This window comes from Peromyscus leucopus, chromosome 2 (genome assembly GCF_004664715.2).
Source record: "Peromyscus leucopus breed LL Stock chromosome 2, UCI_PerLeu_2.1, whole genome shotgun sequence".
Lineage (NCBI taxonomy): Eukaryota > Metazoa > Chordata > Mammalia > Rodentia > Cricetidae > Peromyscus > Peromyscus leucopus.
In genome coordinates this window covers 53,917,921-53,938,750 of record NC_051064.1, presented here as the reverse complement: position 1 = coordinate 53,938,750, position 20,830 = coordinate 53,917,921, and the positions used below count along the sequence as shown (strand labels likewise).

Sequence of the window (20,830 nt, the reverse complement as noted above, 5' to 3'; positions counted from 1 at the left end):
CAAGGCTTGGTGTACCAATCCTGTAATTTCAGCTACTCAGGAGGCTGAGACAAGAAGATTCCAAGTTCAAGGCCAGCCTGGTTAACTTGGTAAGGCCCTGTCTCAAAAAATAAAACATGGATAAAAGGTGTAACTAAAGAATAGAGTGAGTACTTGCCTAGCATTCATTGAGTCCCAGTGCCAAAAGTCTCTTATCTAGCACACAAATCATAATTGCTATTTTATTATTTTGTAGATAGGCTTCACTATGTTGCCCAAGCTGGCCCCATACTCCTTGGCTCAAGAAATTCTCCTACCTCAGTCTCCCCAGTAGCTGGAACTATAGCCGTAGACCACTGTAGCAGACCCATTGGTATTTATTGGTATTTATTAAAATTCATTAACTAGGTCTGGGGATGTAGCTCAGCTGGTAGAGTGCTTACCTTGCATGCATGAGATACTAGAACCACATAAGTTGAGTGGGATGGCACATGTCTACAATCCCAGCATTCAGGAGGTGGAGGAAAGAGAATCAAGAATTCAAGGTCATCCTCCTCTACATTTGATGCCAATGTATAGTCACAGCACTCTGATCTATTTTAAAAGATCTTAGAAGTTAAGCAGGGTCAAGCCTGGTTAGTACTTAGATAGAAGAGTTTAAGTCTAGTCTGTGCTATATGAGACACTGTCTGAAAATACCAAATAAATAGCCAGGCATAGTGGCAGAGACAGGCGGATCTCTTGAGTTCAAGGCCAGCCTGGGCTTAGCGAGTCACTGTCTCAAAAACTTATTAAGTTACTAACACACTGAACCCAAATCAAATGTTTATTTAGCATTATCTATTATGTAATACTGAGAGCCTGTAAGGTAAAGCTACAAGTAAGAATTCAAGTCATTAAGGTGCATGTGCTCAGAAGTATGTTCATGGCTTACCTTACCTCTTCTCTCTAGTTAGAACAAGCCATGGAACTAGATCCCAAGGAAATTGGAAAGCAACAGCAGATGTCATAGAAACCAAGAAACACCTACCATCATCTGACTAGGGGCAGAGGTTATGACCTCCTGACTGGCTTCTACTAGAAACAGCTGGACTATTCTCCTAAGCAAGCAATACTGACACCACAAAAGCGTGCTGCCAAACCAATGTTCTTAAATGTCAATTATTGGTACCTTATTTTATTTCAGTAATTTATTGTGATTTCATTAGTGTGCTCTTTTAATAGTGAGCAGATCAGAATTACTGATTCAGGAGCTAGGGAGATGGCTCACTGGTAATCCCAGCACTGGGGAGGCAGAGACAGGTGAATCTCTGAGTTTGAGGCCAGCCGGGTCTACAGAGTGAGATCCAGGAAAGCCAAGGCTACACAGAGAAACCCTGTCTCAAAAAACAAAACAAAAAAAAATGCTTTCTGTAAAGATTGAAAGCCTAAGTTTGAATTCCCAGAATCCACATAATAGCTAGACTCAGTAGTATGTGTCTGTGATCCCGGGAGATGAGAACAGAGACAGGAAAATTCTCCAGGGCATGAACAACAAAAAGGCCCAGTCTCAAACAAGATGGAAGATGAGGACAACACCCAAAGCAGCCCTTACCTTCAAATGAGTGCTTACATATGGATGCACAGACATGAGAGAGAGAGAGAGAGAGAGAGAGAGAGAGAGAGGAGAGAGAGAGAGAGAGAGAGGAAGAGAGAGAGAGAGAGGAAGAGAGAGAGAGAGAAAGAGAGAGAGAGAGAGAGAGAGGAAGAGAGAGAGAGAGAGAGGAAAAGAGAGAGAGAGAGGAAGAGAGAGAGAGAGAGAGAGAGGAAGAGAGAGAGAGAGAGAGAGAGAGGAAAAGAGAGAGAGAGAGAGGAAAAGAGAGAGAGAGGAAGTGAGAGGAAGAGAGAGAGAGAGAGAGAGGAAGAGAGAGGAAGAGAGGAAGAGAGAGGAAGAGAGAGAGAGAGAGGAAAAGAGAGAGAGAGGAGATTTTTTTTTTAATGTAGCATGGCGGGAGAAATGACTTAGCAGTTAAGAGCACATACTGCTCTGCAGAGGACTAGCATTCAGGTCCTAACACCTATGCCAGGTGGCTCTCAACCACCTGGAACTCCAGTCTCACAGGACCCAAACCCTCTCCTGGCTTCCCTGGGTACCTGTACACATATGCATATGAGGAACACAGACACATATACATAAATAAAATAAATCTTTTAAAAAGAAAGAAAGAAATCAGGGGACTGGTTGCTCTTCCAAAGGATCCAGCATTCACATGGTGGCTCACAACTGCCTGTAACTCCAGATCCAGGGGATCCAATGTCCTCTTCTGGAATCCATAGGTAATAGAGACTGAAGTACACAGACACACATTCAGCCAAAACACCCATACACATAAAAGAAAAATAAAGGAAAAGAAATCAGGACATATAAAGTGTAGTGTAATTTTATGCACAAGATAAAAAGGAAACAGATAAAAGAAAAAGAAGTTAGATTAACTTTTTTCTCTTGTGGCTATATTTTCCAATTTTTTTTCTTATTTCTTCACTTTTTTATCTTTATTTTAGCTTTTGTGTTTTTGAGACAGGGTCTCATGTATCCCAGAGTAGTCTTGAACTAGATATATAGTCAAGGGTGATCCTGTATTCCTGATCCTTGGTCTTCACCTCCCAAATTTTGAGATTACAAGTATGAGGTTCTGTTTTTGTTGCTGTTGGTGGGTTAGTTTGATTTGGTCTGGTTTTGGTTGTTTCTTTCTTGTTCTGTTTTAGGGTTTGGGGGCTGGGTTAGTTGAATGATTAGTTTTTGGTTTTTTTTGGGGGGGTTGAGGTTTTTTTTTCAAAATATTTATTTTATTTTTATTTGCACTGGTGTTTTGCCTGCATGTATGTCTGTGTGTGGGTGTCAGATCTTGGAGTAACAGACAGTTGTGAGCTGCCATGTGGGTGCTGGGAATTGAACCAGGATCTTCTGGAAGATCAGACAGTACTCTTAACCACTGAGCCATCCCTCCAGCCCCAGGGGGTTGATGTTTTTTGAGTTTTGTTTTTGTTTTGAGACCAGGTCTTACCATGTAACCTTAGCTAGCTAGACTGGAACTTGCTATGTAGGCCAGCCTGACCTAGAACTGGCAGAGATCTTCCTGCCTCTGCCTGCCTCTGCCTCCCAAGTGCTGGAATTAAAGGAATGAATCATGATGCCCAGCTAGATTTTTGTACTTTGAGACAGGATTTATACAGGCTAGACTTTTTTTGTTTTCTTTGAAAAAGCCTCAAATTCAATACTGCTCTTACCTCAGACTTGCAAATGCTCAGATTACAAATGTGCCATCATGCTCAGTTTATACTATTCTTTGTGTATGTGTTATGTTCACGGTAAGTCATGCATATGTACAGGTGTACATGTGTGTATGCAGAGACTGTTGAATTTTTACCACACTTTTTTTTTAATCACTGTGGAACTCACTAGCACAGAAACAGAGACTCTCACGTTTCTTTTTCCTTTGATCTATGAACCTGTCCTACACATCCAGTAGAAAGATGCTGCTCCAGTTAGATTTTCTGTTGCTGTAATAATCCATTCTTACCAAAAGCAACTTAGGAGGAAAAGAGTTTATTTCATCTTAAACTTCCAGGTCACAGTACATCATTGAGAAAAGTCAAGGAAAAACTGAAGCAGAGACCACAAAGGTAGGCTACTTATAGCTTGCTCTCCAGTGTCTGCTCAGCTAAATTTCCTGTACAGCATAGAAGTTCTGCCTATGGCTAGTGCACAGTGGGCTGGGCCTTCTTACATCAGTTGTCAATCAAAAAATGCAGCACAGTGGGGCTGGAGAGATGGCTCAGTGGTTAAGAACACTGGTTGGTTGCTCTTCCAGAGGACCAGGGTTCAATTACCAGCATCCACAAGGTAGCTCACAACTGTCTGTAACTCCAGTTCCAGTGGCTCCAGCACCCTCACACAGACATATATGCAGACAAAACACCAATGCACATAAAATAAAAATATATACATCATTTAAAAATGTAGCACAGACTTGCACACAGCCTAATTTGATTAAGGCAATCCTTCAATCAAGACTCGCTCAGATAACCCTGGGGGCTATGTCAAGTCGACAACTGAAGCTAACTAGGAGAGCTGCTTTTGGATTTGAGAAAGAATACTGCATTGTCACTAAATAATAAATTAAAGGTTGTTATTAAGTCAAACATAAATGTTAACATGAGGCTAGGGATGTAGCTCAGTTGTCAAAGTACTTATCTACTATGCCTGCAGTTTAGCGTTCTATGGTGGTATTTTATTTGTACTGAAATGTGATTTTATTTGTATGTTAATAAATAAAGTTGCTTGGGGGTCAGAGCTAATAGCAAGCCATAGCAGAGCTGGGCGTTCGTGGCTGGCGCACACCTTTAATCCCAGCACTTGGTAGAAGAGCTAGGTAGATCTCTGTGTGGTCAAGGATACAGCCAGCATTGGAGACACACGCCTTTAATCTCAATACCAACCATAGAAGACCTGGAGGGCTGTACATACAGGCAGTCATGTGTTTGGGTTTACAACCAATGAGAAGGCAGAACAGAAAGACTATATAAAGACAAATACACAGGAAGTAGCTCTCTTTCAAAGAGGTCTCTTGGCTTAATAGGCTAGCAGCAGGCGGTAAGGCTCTTAGCTCTGATCTCTTGGCTTTCTTCTTTTCATTAGTTCTGTGTTTCTTATTTAAAAAGACGGTTGGTTACATCTACAGCCTTTGATCCCGAATGCTACATAACCAACAAGATGGCAAGCACATGACTGTAATAACAACACTCAGGTGGTTAGGGCAGGAGAGCAGAAATTCAAGGTCATCCTTAGCTGCACAATGAAGACTAACCTGTGGCACATGAGATACTATCTCAAGGAAAAAGAAGTGTACCCTGTGATTCAATTTTTATTCCATTCCCCAGGATCACAGAGAGGACCACAACCGAGCAGTGAATGTAAAGCTGGCTGTGTAACCTTCCTCAGGCAGCTAGATCTTGACTGCATGCACAAAGGGAAATTCCACAAAGCTGGGCACGGTGGCTCACACCTGTAATCGCAGTACTTAAGGAGCTAAGACAGGGGATTACAGCGAATTTGAGTTCCAGGAGAGCTCAGGCTACACAGTGATACCATTTTTAAAAGGCACAAGGAAGCAGGGAGGAATCCTGGAAATATGGCCCAGTGATAGAGCTGATTTTTGTCTTGTTTTGTTTTGTTTTGTTTTTGCTTTTTCCAAGACAGGGTTTCTTTGTGTAGCCCTGGCTGTCCTGGAACTCAGTCTGCAGACCAGACTGGTCTTGAACTCACTCCCAAGTGCTAGAATTAAAGGCCAGTGCACCACTACCACCACTTGGCCAGTGGAAGAACTCTTACATAGCATGTGCAAGGCATAATCTCCAGCATCACAATAAATAAATTTAAAATGCTGTTTAAAAAGTAAGCCGGGGGCCTGGAGAGATGATTCAGCATTTAAGAGTGCTTGTGCCGGGCGGTGGTGGCACACGCCTTTAATCCCAGCACTCGGGAGGCAGAGCCAGGCGGATCTCTGTGAGTTCAAGGCCAGCCTGGGCTACCAAGTGAGTTCCAGGAAAGGCGCAAAGCTACACAGAGAAACCCTGTCTGGGGGGGGGGGGGACTTGCTGCTCTTGCAAAGGACTAGAGCCACCAGTAACTCCAGCTCCAGGGTATCTGACACCCTCTTCTGGTTTCCATGAGCAACTGTATGCACTTGCATTGAGAAGCCCACACATACATAAATAAAAATAATAAACTTTTAAGAACAAACAAACAAACAAAGCCCGTCTCTAAAGTGTTCTGTTGGAACCTCCAGCTGCCCCTGCATGATTCGGAAAGCCCCATTCCTATCTCCCTCCAAACCCCGCCTTCTCAGAGAGTCTCTGAACAAAGGGCCAAAAAGCCCAGTTCCAAATTCTTGGTGGCTACTGCAGCTGCAGTTTCCTCCCCTAAAGTTACCAGCAGCCCAAGTCCTCACCTAAAGCACTCGGCTTTTGCCTATACAAACCCAGCGGGTGGCAGACCGTCATCACCCCTTGCCTACAACCTATAAAGTCTCCCTGCTTCATTTGGTGGGACTGGAGAACCTGCCCAGAATAAACCTGTTATACTTTTTCAATTCAGCTTGATCCGGCTTACTGCATCGGCACAGAAACCTATTGTTTCAGGGGGGGAGGGGGGGTTACAGAAAACCTATCATAAAGCACTTGCCATGTAAGCATAGGACTTGAGTTCGATCCCCAGCACCCACATAAAAAAGCCAGGCATGATGGCATGCATCCCAGCACTGGGGAGGCAGAGACAGGAAAATCCTTGGGGCTTGCGGGTCAGCCAAGCAAGCCTAATAAGTGAACCCCAGGTACCAGCAATTGACTCAGAAAATAAGGTGGACATCCTCCTGATTAATATCACCAGGAGAATTACCTCTAGCCTCCAAACACATGCACAAATACCCACACTCATATGCATGTACACATATGCACACACACAACACCAAATTAATTTTAAAAAACATAAGTCAAAATTATGGGGTTGGGGATTTAGCTCAGTGGTAGAGCACTTGCCTAGCAAGCACAAGGCCCTGGGTATGGTCCTCAGCTAGGGGGGGAGGGGGGCGGGGGAGATGGGGGGAAGGACATTAAGTCAGGGTTGTGCATGGTGGTATATGCCTTTAATCTCAGCACTTGGAAGGTAGAGGCAGGAGGATGTCTGTGAGTTCAAGGCCAGTCTAGTCTACTAAGCCAGGGCTACACAGTAAGTAGAGCCTGTCTTTAAAACTACATAAATAGGGACTGGAGAGATTGCTCAGTGGTTAAGAGCACTGACTGCTCTTCCAGAGAATCTGTGTTTTATCGCCAGCACCCACATGGTGGCTCACAGTCTGTAACTGTAGTCCTATGAGATCAATGTCCTCTTCTGGTGTGCAGATATACATGCAGACACCCATATAAATTAAATAAATAAATAAACCTTAAAAAAAAAAAAAGGCAGGAATGGAGCCTGCCTATAATTGCACCACTGAGGAGGAAGAGGAGACAGAAAGATCAGTAGTTCAAGGCCATTCTCAGCTACTTACTGAGTTCAAAGCCAGCCTAGATGACATGAGACTAAGTGGGAGGTAGGAGATAAAAGATGGAAGTGACAGATTTCACAGTTTTTCTATGGTAGTTCAAATCTCATCAGGAAACATTATACCGCCAAACTTAGAGTAACAGGGCTGTAATCTAGCAATTCAAGAGACTGAGGCAGGAGGATGAGGAGTTCAAAGTCCATCTGGGTTACACAGTGAGAACTTGTTTCAAATAAATAAATGTAATCCCAATTATGTAAGAAGCTGAGGTAAGAGGACCACAAGTTTAAGGCCAACCTGTACAATTTAGTAAGACCCAGTCTCAAAGAATATTTTTTTAAGTTAAAAAAGGGCCTGTCAAATTGCCTTCTAAATAACTCTATTTATGCCTATATATTCATGATGCTGTCAAACTTTGGCCATACAAACTTCTTTCCACAGAAGTTATCAGTGATTGAAGAAATTCATAAGTGGTCAGAGGAGGAATAAATGACTTGAATCCATGAATGAGATATCTATTTCACTTCCTTAAAAGGCTCAGGAAGTATCACAGAAGAAGGGGCAAAAGAACATAAAAGCCAAAAGTTGGGGAGCAGTGTGAAATACTCGACTTCCATGCATAACAAGCTACCAAACTCTTGAACATAATAGCAGCTGTGATTATCTGCTCGAGATCTGCCTGTCATAGAAGGAGGAGAGGCTCATAGGACCCAGCCCCCTCCTTCAGTTTTAAATTTAGCAACTGATGGGGGCAGAGTGTTTTCTTCAATGGTATAGTCACTAGTAGGGTATATGGGCTCCTGTAAACAATCCTGATGATCCTCACTGAATAACAACCAAAACATGAACGTAGAAAGAAGGCTACAGGGATTAGCTAGAGTGAGAGAAGAACAAGAGAGCATGATGGGGGCTCCATATGATGAAAAACATGAAACCCATTATTCTGTATACTCAACATATGCTAATAAAAACATTTCTTTAAAAAAATAAAGGCTAAGGGTCAACAAAATGGCAAAGCAGGTAAAGTGCTTTCCATGAAAGTCTGAAAATCTGAGCTCAAGCTCAGGATCCCCTGGAAGGAGGGAGCCAACTCCTGAAAGTTGTCCTCTGACCTCCACACATGCGACATGGCACAAGCATGTACACTCACACATGTAAGATACATTTCTTAAGTTTAGAACGGGTTGTGGTATAACTGTGATAAGTCACGTACCTACCATGTGTGAGGCCCTGGGTTCATTGGGCAGTGCAGTAAAAAAGAAAACAAAACCCATTGTATGCTGACACTCAACTGTAATTCCAGTGCTCCTGAAGCTGAAGCAGACGACTGAAAGTCCTGGACCACACTGGCCAACACAGTGAGAGCGGGAAGAAACTTTATAGTCTCCTGCTTTAACTTAATGACCTCACTCACTTGCCCACTTCACCCAATCTGCACTGTCACCAGGCTAGTAAGTGAACCACGGTAGAGCCATCCACAGTGAGATGCAGCACAGTGCCCTGCCGCTGTAAGTGGAAGCATCTGGCTAACCTCCCAGGAGGGGTTGTGTATGTGTATAATTGTAGCCCTCTAGATGCCAGCCTGGGAAATAAAGCCAGACCCTCCCTCAAAAACAAAAACAAACAAAAAATTAGAAAAAGAGGGCTGGAGATGGAGCTCAGTAATAGAGCACTTGCCTAGCAAGTGTGAGGACCTGAGTCTAATCTTCAGCACTGAAAACAGAACAAAACAAGTACAGGAAAAAAAATTACATTATTTTACTATTCTAGCTCAGATTTAATAGTCCTAAGCTTAGTCTTTGGATTTATATGGGCATTTTCATCTTTCTTTTTTAATGTTTATTTTACTTTTATTTTATTTGTTTATCATTGGTGTGTAGGTGTGTGTGTGTGAGAGAGAGAGAGAGAGAGAGAGTGAGTGTGTGTACAGCATACATACACATGGAGGTAAGAGGACAATTTTTGGGACTCAGTTCTCTTTCTACCATAGGTTCCAGGAATCAAATTCAGAGCCATGGTCATCAGGCTTGCATAGCAAACACTTTTAACTTCTGAGCCATTTCAGAGGCCCCTGTGTTTGTTTTGAGATGGTATCTTGCTATGTAGCTTAGGCAGTCCTTGGTCTTCCTGCCTTTATCTATTGGCATTCACAATCACACTCAGCTAGGGACATATTTTTAAAACCCAGGTAGAAGCCAGGTGGTGGTGGCACACACCTTTAATCTCAGCACTTGGGAGTCAGAGCCAGGCAGATCTCAGTGAGTTCGAGGCCAGCCTGGTCTACAAAGATCCAGGACAGGCAACAAAACTACACAGAAAAACCCTGTCCTGAAAAACCAAAAAAAAAAAAAAAAAAAAAAAGGGAGGGGGGATAGGTAGAATCTATGGCCTCTTATCTAATATCTAATATAAATTTCTATCATAAGCAAGTATAGAGATAGTACTCAACAAATATTTACAAATGATACACAGCCCAAACTTTAAACAAACTCATAGCAAAGTAAGTCTGAAACACAACATAGGTAAATAGGATTTAAGAATTCAGCTAAAGCATGATTCTTTAGGTTTGGAAGACATTTTATACATATCTTTAGCATATTTGCCTAAAGAGCCCAAATCTTAGAGAAACCATACTTTTATAAACAAAGAAATGAAGCCAAAGTGGTGGCACACACCTGGAATCCCAATATTTGGAAACTGGAGGCAGAAGGATCAGGACTCTAGGACTAGCCTTAAGAACATGACACTATCACAAAACAAGCAAACAAACCTAAGACATCAGAGAACGTACTGCTTACACAGTTTATGACAGGAGCCATATTAGAGGAAGCAGGTCCTCTCCTCCTTCACTGCTGCCTGGTGCCTGGAAAGGACAAGGCACAATCAACTTCCTGGTACCTTAGTCAAGTAAAAGGAATCCCTTAACTACTGGCTTGTAAGGACGGGGATTCCCAGAATTCTAATGTGATGGAAACACACAAGAAATTAAATGAAGTAGATGACAATACTGTTAAGGGAAAATAAGAAAAATGTTTTATCAATCTACCCTTATGCCTGGAAACATTAAAATCACCCCTACTTGCCCGAGTGGCTAGAAACCAAAATTTATTCTGAGTAGAATGGACACATATTGATCATGAACATCCTATAAATGTTTGAGCCATCAAAGTTAACCTGCAAGTTTCCTATTAGTATCCTTTAGGTTAAATTGGAAGACTAATTTGTGACAATAAATCATAAGCTCTTTAAGGGCAAGTTGCAACATAAATCAACTATGCTCACTTAACATTACTAAAAAAAACTGTTTTACTTTAAAAATGGAAGTAATACATGTGCAATACGGGGGAAGTTGTGGTGCAGGAATGACTCCAGGACCCTGGGCAAACAGGCAGGAACTCTGTCACTGAGCTACAACCAAGCCAAAATGTTTAAAAGTACTTATTTTGTGTGTGAGAGACAGAAGTGACACAGACGCTCCATAGTGTACATGCTGCCCAGTTATATATATATAATGTATGTATATAATGTATGTATGTATGTATGTATGTATGTATTTAAGGAACAGAGCCTGGAGAAACGGCTCAGTGGTGCTTAATGCACAGGACTGGGGTTTGCCTCCCAGCATTACATAGTGGCTCACAACCACCTACAACCAGTGCCTGGGATCTGATGCTCTCTTCGCCTCCTTGGGCTCCTGCATACACAGGAGCACATAAACTATGTAGGCACAGATACATACACATCAAAATAATAAATAAATAACTTTTAAAACAGAAAAGAACAGGTAAGTCACAAGTCAAACTTAGAAGAACAGAAGTTTTTTAATTTCATTGTATTTATGTATTTGTTTCCATGGAGGAGGTACACATGCCACAGGCACATGTGGTGGCCAGAGTTCAACTTGCAGGAGTCTGTTCTCACCTTCCACCAAGCTTGGTGGTGTGTGCTTTGACCCACTGAGCCACCTTGCCAGTCCTCTTCGATCCTTTTGATAGGCATGAAGTACTACCTGCTGATGAAGGACCTGTCGCTAGTAAAAGAATGTGTCCACCTGAGCATAATTATTATGCCAAGGAAAACAGCAGCCAGCAAACCAGACAGGAGATTCAGGTAAAAACTTGATTGTAAAGTTAAACACCTAACAAAAAATGCCAATAAGCTGTAGCTCTACGAGAAGAAATTTTTAAAATTCTAAATATTCACCAATACTAAACTGTTTAAAGTAAAAACATGTATAGTGGAATGCTCTCCCACTACCAAGAAGAATCAGGTATTAGATGTAGTAGCATATGTCTGTAATTCTAGCAATCAGGAGGATCCCTACAAGTTCAAGGCCAGCCTAGTCTACATAGGAGAGTTCCAGGCCAGCAAGGACTACACATAGTGACCTGTCTCAAAATATGTGTGTGTGTTTGTGTGTGTTTGTGTGTGTGTGTGTGTGTGTGTGTGTGTGTTTGTGTGTGTATAGTCATGACTTATATAAGCCAAAAAGAAAACATGAAATTAACTTTTTATGATTTATTTTTATTTTATATGCACTGGTGTTTTGCCTGCATGTATGTCTGTGTGAGGGTGTTGGGTTCCCTAGAACTGAAATTACAGAAAGTTTTAAGCTGCCATGTGGGTACTGGAAATTGAACCTGGGTCCTCTGGAAGAGCACTCAGTACTCTTAACTACTGAACAATCTCTCCAGCCCCATGAAATTAACTTTTTAAAAAAATGAGAAATAAGCTGTGCAGTGGTGGTGCACACCTTTAATCCCAGCACTGGGGGGGGGGGGGGCAGAGGCAGGTAGAGCTCTGAGTTCAGGGCCAGTCTGGGCTACAGAGTGAGTTCCAGGACAGCCAGGGCTACACAGAGAAACCATGTCTCAAAAACAAAAATAAATAAATCAATAAATACAAAATAAAATGAGAAATAATATTGGCTAGAGATATAGTTTACTGGTAAAGACCAGCATGCCTAAAGGCCTAGGTTCAAATGTGGAATATTATGTACATTAAATTATATATAACCTATATATATACTCATATGGAGCCCGGCATGGTGACATGGTAATATCATCACTTAAGGCAGGAGGATCAAGGTCACTCTCAGCTAGAAGGCAAGTCTGAGGCCTGCCTGGGCTATATACCACATCTATAGATGCCTGTATATTGAAAGAATTCACGTTATGAAAATCTATAATATACACAAAACAGTAAAGAGTAATTACTAGTAAGAAGTGAGAAATAAAGAATGAGTACAGGGAAACATTTTCCTTTCACCTCACATTCAACTGTTTGAATGTTTTACCACGCATAGCAATTGCCTTATACTAAAAACAAAGTTTTAGGTGTAGCTCAGTGCTACGGCACTTGCTCAGCAGGCACTGGGCCTAGGGTTCAGCTCCCAACACACACATAAAGGTTGTGAATTTTTTAAAAAATGACTTTGGGGGGTGGGGACCATGAAGAATTTTATTTTCCTTTTTACATTTTTCTGCATAGTCTCAAATTTTGAGATATATTATTATCATCTATTACTTTCAGGGACTGCTTGTTGCCATGCTGGGGACTGAATTCAGGGTCTCCTTATGGTAGGCCAACACTCTACCACTGAATTACATACACAGTGAATACATTGCTTTTTAAATTTTCAAGACTCTTTTCTAAAGGGTCTCACTCTGTAGTGCAGGCTAGCCTTGAACTCATGGTGATCCTCCTGCCACAGCTCCAGCATATTGGGATTACAGGTATGTGCCACTACTAACAGCCCAAAAACTATTTTCTTCTTCTTTTTGAAACAAATTCTCATGTAGACCAGGCTGGCCTTGAATTACTGATCCTCCGAAGTCTACCCCCTAAATGCTAGGACTACAGATGTGTGCCACCACACCCAATGCCAAACTACTTTTCCACAAATGAAATGAACACTTATGGAAGAAATTGGAATCAGGATCCATAGTTCAATTATTTGAATTACAAAGGAATATAAAAGGCCCAATTCTCAAAATGCTTATATTAAAGTTAGTCATGCATACCAAGAGAATGAAAGCTAAAAAGTCCTTATTTAGTTTACTGTGGTTGCTCTTATATTAAACTGACTACAACGGAAACAAAATAGTATCATTATTCTGAGTAAACTTGTACCAAAACATATTAAAGAAATATATAGTTTGTTTTGTTTTTTGAGACAGGGTCTTTCTACATATCCCAGAGCTCTAGAACTCATTATATAGACCAAGCTGGCCTTGAACTCACAGAGATCTGCCTGCCTCTGCCTGGGATTAAGGGCATGTACCAAGACCAGCCAATATGTTTTGTTATATTTTAAAAAATGTTTAAAGAGCTAGGCGCTGGTGGTGCACGCCTTTAGTCCCAGCACTCAGGAGGCAGAGCCAGGCAGATCTGTGAGCAGAAGGCAAAGCTACACAGAAAATGTTGAAAAACCAAAAAAAAAAAAGACAGAAAAAATGTTTAAAGAAAATCAAAGTGAAATCCATAACATAATGATTCCCTTTTTTTTGAGACAAGATTCTCTGCATAGCCCTGGCTGCCCCCGGAACACACTTTAAAGAATGGGCTGGCCTTGAACTTAAAGATCCACCGACTCTACCTCCCCAGTCTGGGATTAAAGGTGCACCTGGCAAATAATGGTTTCTTAAAAATGAAAGAAAGAAAGAAAGGAGGGAGGGAGGGAAAAGAAAAGAAAAAGAAAGACAGACAGACAAACCTTCTACCTAAAGGAAGATATCCCTCCAACTCCTTCACTCACTGCTTACAAGGTAAAGTAGTTCTCATAAGCAGTCTATTACATTTCTTTCTTAAGAAAAACCATAACTGGCAACATTGTTTTGGGTTTTGTTCATTTTTGTGGTGTTAGGGATCAAACACAGGGACTGGACCTGTGAGGCAGCTCTACCACTCAGCCATAACCCCAGCCCTTAACATAAAGGTCTTCTTTCTGTTAAGCTAAAATTAAGTTTCCAATAATTTTATTAGTTATTTAGCTATTTGTTTATATTTGGTCTTTCGGCAAAGGCTCTCAACAAAACCTAGCCTGGTCATGAACTCCTGATCTTTCTGTCTCTGCTTCTCAAGTGCTAGGATTACAGAAAAGAGCCACCACCTGACAAAACCCTATAATTTAAACCACTGGCCCATTTATCTTGGTTCTATACTTTTATTGACAAAGTGATCTGGAAAAACTTTTAAACTATTTTCATCTGTTATTACGACCCTTTCCATCTTAAATCTACTCAGAATTAAACTTCTATCTTATTCAAAGGGCTTCTACACTGTTTATTAGTCTAACCAATCTCCTCTTCAATAATAACAATTCCTCAATCTAGTTTTTCATTGTGCCTCTTACAAGGGACTATTTCAGCTCAAGACAATTGCAGTTTGATCCGACCGATGTTGTCTCCTTTGTCCAGGTCACCTTAAGTGTAACAATACAAGACCAATGCCAGTGTATATGATTCACTGCCAAGTTAGAGCCACTGTCCAGACCACAAGTTCACTAAGGTTTAAAGGAGAAAAAGGTCACTGAGGACTAAGGAAGCTTTCAACGGAGGTAGGTACACTTTAAACTGTGAAAAGAAGAATACAGTTTAGATAAATAGAAGATGTAAGTCTCTTAGAGGATACAGGCACAGACCAAAGCAGATGCAGAATGAACGAAGTTAAGCACTAAAGAGTGAAGTACTTCCGGGCGGTGGTGACACATGCCTTTAATCCCAGCACTCAGGAGGCAGAGCTAGACGGATCTCTGTGAGTTCGAGGCCAGCCTGGGGTACAGAATGAGATCCAGGACAGGCACCAAAGCTACACAGAGAAACCCTGTCTTGAAAACCCAAAAGAAAAATAAATTTAAAAAAAAAGAGCGAAGTACTGGTAAAAGTGTCTTCGCTCGAGAGATGCTGCGGCAGTTAAGAGCACATACTGCTTGCAGAGGACCTGAGTTCAGTTCCCAGCACCCACACAGGGGTGTCTCACCCTCCTGTAACTCAAGCTCCAGCATCCAATTGTCCCTTCTGGACTCTGGGGACACCTGTGTCTACAGGTGGACATACCCCCACACAGATATACATATATACACATAATTTAAAATAAATCCTTTAGAAGAAGAATATATATCAAAAAGGAGAGCTAAGACTAGCCAGGTGACTTATAGGCAAAGGCACTTGCTGCCAAGCCTAACAACCAGACTTCCAGACTTCCATCTTCAGACCTCACATTAGAAGGAAAGAACTGGCTCCAGCTAGTTATCATCCGACCTCCACAAAAGGCATGCACCTCCACACATACACACACTAAATAAATAAGTTTTAGGGACTGAGGAGATAGCTCATGAATTAAGAGCATTAGCTACTATTCCAAAGGACAAGGATTTGATTCCCAGTACCCACATGGTCATTTACAGCCATCTATAACACTAGTTCCATGGGATCTATGGACTCTTCTGGTCTCCCAGAGCATCAGGCAGGCATGTGGTACACCAACATACATGTAGGCAAAACATTCATACACATACAGCTATAATAAAATTATAAAGATATGCAAGAATCATATGAGAGAGCATATGGGAGTCAAGATACTGAGAGCCTTTAACCTGTGGGAAATAAGGCATGATTGAAGAGTTAGACCATGGAAATAAGTTCTTGGAGATGTTTGGGGATGGTTATATCCAAACCAATTTGGCCAGCACTCAGCAGGTAGAGGCTGGAGGACCAGGAATTCAAGGGTATGTGAGACTGTCTCAAATAAATAATAAAGTCAAAGGCAAAACAATAAAAACAAAAAACGACAATTTACCAATTTATATATCAAGTTTACTACATGAAAAAGTTTCCCAGTTGATTGGCTTGATCTGTTTGGGAGGCAACTAGGCAGTGGGACCAAGTCCTGTGCTCATTGCATGAGTTGGCTGTTTGAAACCTGGAGCTTATGCAGGGACACTTGGCTCAGTCTGGGAGGAAGGGACTGGACCTGCCTGGACTGAGTCTACCAGGTTGATCGCAGTCCTGGGGGTGGGGGGAGGATTTGCCCTGGAGGAGGTGGGAATGGAGGGGGGAGAATAGGGGAGCCCGTGGCTGATATGTAGAACTGAATGGTATTGTAAAATAAAATAAATAAAATTTAAAAAAAGAATATAAATAAATAAAGAAAAGAAAAAAAGAAAAAGAAACAAACAAAAACAAAACAAAACAAAAAAAAGTTTCCTTTTTCTTTCTTCTTTTTTTTTTCCTTAGAGACAGTGCTTCTCTGTGTAGCCGGCTATCCTGAAACTTGCTTTGTAGACCAGGGTGGCCTCAAACTCAGAGACCCAATTGCCTCAGCCTTCCAATTAAAGGCATGTGCCACCAGCCAACCTGAAAAGTTTCTAATCCAATTCCACTCACTCCGAGATGAACTGAAATTGAGTTGTTAAATAGACTATCACTAGATAGTCTGCTTTCAGACAATAAATAGCATCCCTCTCCCAGTGAGGGGTGGTGGTGGCCGCATATATCTACAATCCCAGCACTTGTTTGTGGAGTTGTTTTGATTTTATTTGCTTATTTTTGAGAGAAGGTCTCACTATGTAGTCATGGCTGGCAGGGAATTCATTATGTAGACCAGACTGGCCTAAAATTCAGAGACCTGCCTGCCTCTGCTTCCCAAATTCTGGAATTAAATGTATATATGACCAGGTACAGCAATCCAGTACCTAGAAGACTAAGGCAGGAGAATCACCACCAATCACCACCAATTCAAGACCAGCCTGGGTTACATAATGAGTTATGGGCTACAAAAGGAAATATTATCTCAAAAACAAAACAACAACAACAACAAAAAAAAAAAAAAACAGCAACAAAACAACAAATTCCAGCTGTCAAAATATAATGCAAGGAATGTCATTGTATAAGATTTAGTTTTGCCAGGTGTAATAGCTCACACCAGCAATCCAGAAACTCAGAAGGCCAAGGCTAGCCTGGGCTACAAAGTGAGATTCTGCCCTGCCCACTCCCCCCAAAGAAGCAAAGACAAGTGTCTAGATCAGTGGTTAAGTGTGCTTAATGTGCCAAGGGAACCAAGTTCAAACCCCAGCAAACAAGCAAGAAGCAAACCCGGCATGGTAGCACAAACTGTAATCTCAGAAGTCGGGAGATTGGAGGACTGACTCTAGATTAAGGCTGGGGAGGGAGAGAGAGGGAAGGAGAGAGAGAGGTGGGGAGGGAGAGAGAGAGGACAGACAGAGACAGTGACAGACTAAATAACAGAATTTCCAGACAATGAAAGCTGACTGATATTAAAGCAAATAAGAACAGCAGCAGCTTTTTTACTTCTTTAACTTCAGACAAATAACTTCTGATTTAAAAATGCTCCTACCTAAAAAGTCTTCCATAAGGTCTAGCTTTGTATAGTGTGGCAGCAGAGAATTAATAAACTGTCCAAGAGGCATTTCCAAACACAACCTCTCCCAAATCCTGCTACTGGGCAGCAGGGATCTAAAGGAATAAATAGACTCCCAGCTGCTGAGGGAAAATGCCTCCCCTAAAACCAAAGCAAAATTCTCATTAATGAAAAATCAACCACTAAAGAAGAAAAACTGTATCTCCCATAATCCCCGGAAATAACCAAATCCTATTTGGGGTTAGTGCAGATTTAATGAGACAGTGGACGAGAGCAACCCAAGCAGTTCCATTTGCCAGCAGCTGGGGGAAACACTGTAATCAGAGAGATCACAAACAACAATGCTTCTAATCTGTGCAGCCAAAAGAAACATGAACTCATAGCTATCCAGTAAAAAGCAACAGGAAAGGACTCTGGGAAGGCCGTAGTGGTTAAGTGTGCTCTCACAATCAAGCCACTTTATTATACCATTGTGTTCAACAGATAGGACTGGCTTCCAACTTGAATTTCCCAAGATCACATTCAGCTATCCAAACCCTAATTCTGACCAGATAATCTTTCTAAAATCACGGTTCTTGCATTCATTCAAAATTTCTACGGAGTGTGGCTCTTGGAATACTGCAAAATCCAGCAACAAATAGTCACTACTCACATAGAGCTAAGTCCAGGGCACCGTATCTCATTAAGACTAAAACTCCAAAGCTCTATCTAGTTTTATAAAAGCTTCCTGTAATCCCAGGAGGTGAAGCAGTTAGATCACGACTTCCAAACCAGCCTGGGCTACATAACAAGACTGTTTTGTTACCAACCAAAAAAACCATACACAAACACACATGCCTTCCTGGATGGATCAAGTGTCCTCGGAGAAAGGGAGAGACGCTAACGTAACATAAACCATATCTACATGTTCTGCTTCCAAAGGAGAGGGGCCAGCATATTCTTCGTCCAGGTGTTATGATGAGAGATTAACTTTAGCCTAGACACAGGCTGAGGTTCAGGGAAGGAGCCAGGGAGGAGCCTGACAACAGTAAGATGCAAATCAAGAAATACACTAAAGGGATGTGACAGCTGTACCACTAACACGGTCAGAGTGATAAAAAAAGAAGCTGCTACCAAGCCGACTACTTTCACAGCGCACGGAGAAGAATAGAGATTGCCGGCTGCGGCACCGACACAGGCGGTCCCCTAAGTAATCCACTCTCATCAGACCCCTTGCAACGTCGTCACACGGCTGCCAGAATGAAGAGGTGACAGTCCACTGCAGAAGGGGGGACAGAAAAGAGCGCGGGGGGGGGGCGACTCGTCGAATGTTTACAAGTGACTGTGAACCTATCCGCTCCCCCTCCCCGGGAACGCGCGAGGAGTGAAGTTCGGGAGAGGCGGTGCCGGGGCGCTACGAGAAGCGTGTGGGGCAGGCGTGGGAGCCTCGGGTCCCGCCGGCCGCGCACTCACCACGCACGCACAGCAGCGACATGGCCGAGGCGCGGACCAGCCTCCGCCGCACCTCAGCGCCGGGCCGCTCCCTCTTTTCTCTCAGCAGGTGCCGCGCCGCCTCGGGCTGTCCGCCTCCCGGGTCCGGCCGCTACTCATGGTGCCCGTCGCCGGCCGCGTTCCCCGCTCCCTCGGAGCCGCCCGGGTCCTCACGGTCGGACCGAGCCGAGGAAAGAGCTCAGGCTCCACCGGCAAACTGGGGACTGGGCGCGGCCCCGAGGCGCCATAGCTGCGAAGCGGGAGCCGCCAGAGCTCCCTCCCGTCACTCGGGCTGGGATCCGTGCGAGAGCCTGGGCGGAGCCAAGCCTCGGGGCCACGCCCCCGGCCAATCCGCTGGCGCCCAGTCTGCCGACCCCGCCCCTCAGGAGCACGTAGACAACGAGGTCCCCTTCATTTTCCTAATATGCGAGATTGACAGCAGCTCCGCCCACTGAAAGGACTGTAAAGCAAGGGTGGGCGGAACTAACCCTCACCTGTGAGCGGCGGGAATTGAAACATTTTGCTCCTCCCACGTGTGTGCGGTTTTTTTTTCCACACAAAAAACAGATTCTTTTAATTGAAGACTTTGCGATGGGTTTCCTTTAATGAGGCAAACCTTACAACCGAAGAGGTACTTGCCATAGTAATTACACAAGGTTGCAATGAGACTGTGAAGGCAAAATTCCAGCTCTTCAGGAAATGAAGGCTGGGGAAATCAAGGCCATCCTTGGCTACTTACGACAAACCTGAGGCCAGCCTGAAGATTTGGAGCAGGATAATTAAGCAGCTTAGTCAAGAGATCTCAAAGACAGTGGGCATTTTTTAGGTTACCCGTGGTAGGAGTACTTAGCTATTTATCACAGCTTTTGTAGAGCGATCAAGGAACTGAAAAAGGAGTTGAAAATGTGCGGCGTGGTGGCGCAGCACTCGGGAAGCAGGCAGAACTCTGAGAGTCCAGTCTGGTCTACAAAGTAAGTTCTAGGACAACTAGGGATGTTACACAGAAAACCCCGTCTCAAAACAAACAAACAAACGAACAAACAGAAAGGGAGATGAACTTCTGAATTGTAGTACTGAATTTAGACAGAACAGAACTGTTAGAAATCAAGAATCCTTCTAGAGAATGCAGAGGCCAGCCAATGAGAGACTGGTAATCACTTTGCACCTGGAAATAACAGAGTAGTGGGAAACAATCTAATAAAATTGTGAGGAGCACACATTTAAGATCTAAGCAGATTCAGTCCGTGTATTCTCTATTGGCATGTAATAAATAACCCCTGAACTTAGTTAGTAACCTAAACGACACTGGTTATCTCAAAGTTTTTATTCAAGAATCTAGGTACAGCTTAACTGGGTCCTACAGTTCAGGGTTTCTCAGAAACTTGGACGTGCCAGGTTGACTGGAGTATCTCAGGTCCAAGCCCTTTCCTGTGATTGTTGGCAGACCCCAATTTCTCCAGGGTTTGGAATAACCACCTCATCTCCTTATCATGGAGGCCTGGCCAACATGGCTTTACCAAAGCATGACCAAGCATGACATCAGATGCCCCGTAATTTCAGCACTTGGGAAGTGAAGGCAGCAGTATCAGGAATTTAAGGCAATCCTTGGCTACACAGTGTGTTCAGTGCGATCCTGAACTACACGGGACCCTGTCTAAAAAAACAAATAGAAAAAGAGCAAGGGTTTGGAGAGATGGCTCAGCAGTTAAAAGCATTTGCTGCTCTTGCAGAGGTTCCCAGCACTCACATGGCAGCTCACAACTGTATGTATTTCCAGGGGATCTGATACCTTTTTTTTGGCCTCTACCTGCATTAGACATACACATGGTACACATGCATATAAGCAGGCAAATATTCATATACATGAAATAAAAATAATATTAAAAAATAATAAAAAACGGGGCTGGAGAGATGGCTCA

At 42.8% G+C, this 20,830-nt stretch overlaps 1 protein-coding gene across 1 annotated transcript in view; it reads right to left on the bottom strand.

Annotated features, from left to right (window-relative positions):
* Nucleotides 1–18,969, bottom strand: part of Unc13b (unc-13 homolog B) — a 209,200-nt gene extending 190,231 nt beyond the window's left edge. The window contains 1 exon segment of the mRNA XM_037202547.1: nucleotides 18,894–18,969. Coding sequence (XP_037058442.1) covers nucleotides 18,894–18,915 — 22 coding nt within the window. The 5' untranslated portion in view covers nucleotides 18,916–18,969.
* Between the last annotated feature and the right edge of the window lie 1,861 nt (nucleotides 18,970–20,830).